The sequence below is a fragment of the Littorina saxatilis genome, unplaced genomic scaffold (genome assembly GCF_037325665.1).
Source record: "Littorina saxatilis isolate snail1 unplaced genomic scaffold, US_GU_Lsax_2.0 scaffold_512, whole genome shotgun sequence".
Taxonomy (NCBI): domain Eukaryota; kingdom Metazoa; phylum Mollusca; class Gastropoda; order Littorinimorpha; family Littorinidae; genus Littorina; species Littorina saxatilis.
This window is the reverse complement of record NW_027127357.1, coordinates 35,001-40,000: the sequence shown is the minus strand read 5'-3', so window position 1 is coordinate 40,000 and position 5,000 is coordinate 35,001. Positions and strand designations below refer to the sequence as shown.

At 41.8% G+C, this 5,000-nt stretch overlaps 1 protein-coding gene and 1 long non-coding RNA gene across 2 annotated transcripts in view; one reads left to right on the top strand and one right to left on the bottom strand.

Moving 5' to 3' along the window:
- Nucleotides 1–1,931, top strand: part of LOC138955803 (uncharacterized) — a 4,117-nt gene extending 2,186 nt beyond the window's left edge. Inside the window, exon 2 of the long non-coding RNA XR_011452373.1 lies at nt 1–1,931. This exon is cut by the window's left edge and continues 472 nt beyond it. This is a non-coding gene — a long non-coding RNA (uncharacterized lncRNA).
- LOC138955801 (maltase-glucoamylase-like) overlaps nt 1–5,000 on the bottom strand; it is a 55,064-nt gene that overhangs the window by 39,509 nt on the left and 10,555 nt on the right. Inside the window, exons 14-18 of the mRNA XM_070327331.1 lie at nt 4,901–4,935; nt 3,768–3,884; nt 3,247–3,395; nt 2,534–2,618; nt 2,102–2,158 (exon numbers count right to left, since the gene is read on the bottom strand). Of these exons, the coding sequence (XP_070183432.1) occupies nt 2,102–2,158; nt 2,534–2,618; nt 3,247–3,395; nt 3,768–3,884; nt 4,901–4,935 (443 nt within the window). The remainder of the gene's footprint in view (nt 1–2,101; nt 2,159–2,533; nt 2,619–3,246; nt 3,396–3,767; nt 3,885–4,900; nt 4,936–5,000) is intronic.

Sequence of the window (5,000 nt, the reverse complement as noted above, 5' to 3'; positions counted from 1 at the left end):
TCACAGCCAACACTCACTACAAGGTCCGTCTTCACAACAAGCGTCTTAATCGCCATCTGACCAACAATGGGATGGAAAAGTGCCCAGTTTACGCAGACGGGAACTGTTTCTTCAAAGCAGCGTCTCTGCATCTGCAACCCCATGATACTGTTTCCTTGAGGGCAGCTCTGTGTCAGCACCTCAGGCGAAACATTCAACATGACATCAGCTTCTTCACCTGCACTATGACTGACGAAGCCCTCGCACAGATTTATGCCATGTAGGAAGGTGGTGTTTGGAACACAGCAGCCAATGACCTCTTTGTTTGTTTGTTTTTGCTTAACGCCCAGCCGACCACGAAGGGCCACATCAGGGCGGTGCTGCTTTGACATAATTTATAACGTGCGCCACACACAAGACAGAAGTCGCAGCACAGGCTTCATGTCTCACCCAGTCACATTATTCTGACGCCGGACCAACCGGTCCTAGCACTAACCCCATAATGCCAGACGCCAGGCGGAGCAGCCACTAGATTGCCAATTTTAAAGTCTTAGGTATGACCCGGCCGGGGTTCGAACCCACGACCTCCCGATCACGGGGCGGACGCCTTACCACTAGGCCAACCGTGCCGCAATGAGCTCTTGCCCTTGGTACTTGCAGACTACAGCAAAAGAAGGGTGAAAATATTTTCAAGCCGTCGACACCAGAGTATTGTGGACATCTCACCCTCAATGCCAAACACATTTTGTGTCAATTGAACTTGAATTTCTATCTGTGAACTACTTGATTTCAAATTAACGTCAGTTATACTTTCGGAATCATATTGTCTTGTGCCTATATTTGACATGTTTTCTTCCTGCAAAATAACTGTGAGTGACTTGTGTTGTGCCTGTGAAGAAAATAACCATTCACATCGGATAATCAGTGTGTATCCAGGTAAGCGGTCATTTTTTTCACCTGTTTGTATTTACTGACCACTTTAGATTATTACTGTACATACTGACAAAACATGTACTAACAGCATGCTATTAATGCGCAAACACTGGTACACAGTTTACAACCAGAACCCTTACCAGATTTTGGTATAATGTCTGAATACATTGTGAATGTCAGGTATGAATGTTGTCTTGGGAGTGCAAATACTTGGAATAATAGGTTTCACAAGTTGAGTACCGAAACGGTTTGATATTTTGAACCCTACACAAAAACCGAAGGGTTACCCCAAAGCCAGTGCTTGGTTATTGCCCCAAAAGTTGCTTATAATCAAAGTAAAGTTTGCAACCATAACCCTGCAACTGTCTCGTGTTAGGTTCTGACGCTGTCAATGACAGTCCGTGGAAATGAAATATAAAGCCCACAAGCCTTCATCGACTCATTGTAATGTTGTTGTTACCACCCCCAAATTAATCAGTATTCTGCTCATACCACAATCATATTTCTCTACACCAGTATCCTATTTACCAGAAACCAGTGAGATACAATTCTGAAAGCCACAACCCTACAACGGGGAGATACTTGGTTGTGGCCTGACTGACTGATCTCAGCTGGGTGCTCACAGAAAGCCACAACCCTACAACGGGGAGATGATACTTGGTTGTGGCCTGACTGACTGATCTCAGCTGGGTGCTCACAGAAAAGCAGAACCCTACAACGGGGAGGTATTTGCTTGTAGCATAACAGCCTGATCTCAGCTGGGTGCTCACAGAAAAGCCACAACCCTACAACGGGGAGGTGTTTGCTTGTGGCATAACTGCCTGATCTCAGCTGGGTGCTCACAGAAAAGCCACAACCCTACAACGGGGAGGTGTTTGCTTGTGGCATAACAACAACTCATTGTTCATGCTGTCTTCTCAGAACCAGAACCAAATATAAGTTTTAAATGTATATTGTGCATCTTTCTTGTACACATTTTCAAAAAAAAACTGTATCAGTAATAAAAATGCACAAATATCTACCAATGTGCGGAATCTTGTGTATTTATTTGAAAAACTGGAATTTTGGTGTGTGGCTGAACATTTCAATCGAGCATTACTCAAAATGGCTAAAATTGAGATGTGTGGTTGTGACTTTAAACAGACGACATATTTCCCCCTGATAAAAAAAAGAAAAGAAAATTACCAACCTGGTAGAAGTCATACCATCTTCCCTCAGGCACATAGAACTGCAACGTGGATTGTCCCTGAGAAAAAGAGAAAACGAATAAGGGAGAAAATGGCATTCTTCCATTCCAAGAAGCAAGTCATTGATGAACATTGAAATAGTAATTCGCTTGAGGATACAAGACTTTCTGTTATGTGTACGAATGCAGTGGACAACACTTTGACATACGATCACACGCCTACGTTGATAAAAAAAATGTATGTAACCCAAACCAAACGAAAAATCAGAAAGAACAACTCTGCTGCACTGTCATTTTCTAAAACAAAATTGTGCTCCATGAATGGCTACTTCTTTGGGAAAAAAAAGCATCCAAACGCAGAGTACGAATGAGTCCAATACCACTGATAAAATGACAGAACAGGACAAACATGAACGATGTGGATAAGCCACCCACCTGTTCTAAAATAGGAGAAATGAGAAAGCCAGGACCCCACAGAAATTGGCGGTCTATTCCAAGCGTAGCCGAATCGGTGGGAAATCTGGAAAGTAAAAGAACCGCATGTATTATAGTCTGTGCCCAAGTTAATGGGAAAAGGGATAACAGAAGACGCCATTTGTGTTAGGACTTTTGCACCTCAACGCCAAGCAAGAACATAGCTTTCTAACCTCCGTCTTATATTTGTTTGTGTTGTACGTAGTTTCAAAATGCAAAGGAAATCTAGGTTAATTGGTAATACAATACAATGTATTACTACAAAACTAGATCATGTTTTGCTAACCTCCGTCTTCGATTTGTTTGTGTTGTACTTAGTTTCTAAATGTCAAAGCAAATTTTAGTTTATTGGCAATACAATATGTGACCCTCCACCACGAAATGAGTCGCATGTCACCTCGCGCGGTTCTGCGCTAGGCTTAACATAAGTCCGGGGAGTGTCTGGTAACAGTGTGAGGGTCACCTTAGTTACAGGCTTATAACTCAAACAGTTTTAAAACGGTTTTCACCACTGGATAGAGCATAAAAAGACTCTTTTCTAAAACGGTTTTCACCACTGGATAGAGCATAAAAAAAACTCTTTAGGAAAATGTAAAAATATGAAAATCATGCAAAGGTGACATGCGACTCATTCCGTTGTGGAGGGTCACATATATTGTATATAGACTACGAACTCGTGATGCAAAGGCCGAACAACCGTGCCGCCCTCTGTGTGCGCATGATGGAACAGCGTGTAAAGATAGGGTAGCATCCAATAGCGTGTCTCCAATATCTCACGTGACGCGCTTGTAAACTCCTGTCCAAAATGGCCTGGATGCTGTTCCTAGAACCGAAAGAGGTCTGTGTGCTATTACATATGTTTGCAAAACTATGCAAATAAACAGCATAATCTGAATACTCAAACCTGGGAGGGAAAAAGTATTGTACTTTCTGCTCCAAACCAATTAGTCAGTGAATTTCAAGCAGGGGATGAATCGATCAAGCAATCAGTCATTCAGTCAGGCAACCAGTCATCCAATCAATCCTTTATTAATTCGTCATTCATTTAACCAGTCAGTGACAGTCAGTCAAAGAAATGTAAAAATTTCAAAAAATATCCCGACTATGATTTGTCTTATAAATTATGCATAACCCTTCGTGTTTATCGGAGAAGGAAAAAATAGCTCAATTTAAAGTACAAAAAAACACGGCGTACATGGTTTCCAGCTGTGTTGTGATTCCTGCTGAAAGGATAGAACGCTCCAAGCTGCATCCAGCGTAGACACAGCTCGTCACTCGGGTGTCCGTTGAATCCACAGATGTCTGCTCCAATCTGAGATGTCATCATGACATTTGTTGAAACAGAGGAACACCGTCCCTTTGAAGACACCCCCTCCCCACTTCCCCGCTTTCAAGTCCTTACTTTTTCCAGATGTTCTGGTCAGAACCTCTATAAATGTTCTCCTCTTTAAGACTCCCTTCTTTCTGAGACCTTGCTTTATCAGATTTGTCTATGTCTTAAAATAGGGGTTCCGCTGTTTGGGTTAGGCCACACAAAAAAATAGTCTGTTTACGGTAACCCGACCGACCCTATTTTTTTCGCGCGACCCTAGACTTTTTTTTGGCATTTGGAAAAAAAAATAAATAAAATAAAAAATAACGTAAAAATATGTTTTTTTGGAGAAAAAAAAAATCCCGACCTACCGACCCTATTTTTCGGGCCTATGTTACCGTAAACAGACCTATTTTTTTGGCCTTATTTAGTCATTACACTGTGCACACACGTACGGCGAAATCTGTGCGGTTAAGGGAGAACAGAGAAGTTGAACGGGTTCCGTTCTCCGTCCCCCTTTCTCACACGCGGTCTTTGGTCGTTGAATCAGGCTATTCTTAGCAATCTGTGTCTAATCAGATGCAGAAAACGTCATTTATTTATGTTATTAATCGATACGAAATGTTGGCCGACGACCATACTTATTTATATGTAAATGGTTTGTTTTGGTTGGTTTGTGAATAAATATTCAGCGTGAGTGATCTCTCACCCCTTTCGTCTAGTTCTTATTCTTGATAAAGGCCTTGGCATTTTATTTTTTCGATTGAAAATATTTCCGAACGTTTACAAGATGAGTTGGTCCGAAACGCGAAGTTAACTTTTATCACCGATGAAAATGTATAACACAACCCAACGCTGTTTAACTCAAGCACACGCACTAACGAGCATATTAGGCCTGCACGACCACACAGGAAGAACGACAGACAGACAGACAGAGAAACAGAGAGACAGACAGACAGACAGATGGATGGATAGTCAAATAGACACATGTACACACATCCGAAAGTCTAACTCACAAATGGAATGCCGAAGAGGTTGAATTCCAGCATACCTACAAAAGAAAGTCAAAGTCACTTTAACAAACAGTACCACGAATAAAAATGTATGAGCACACAC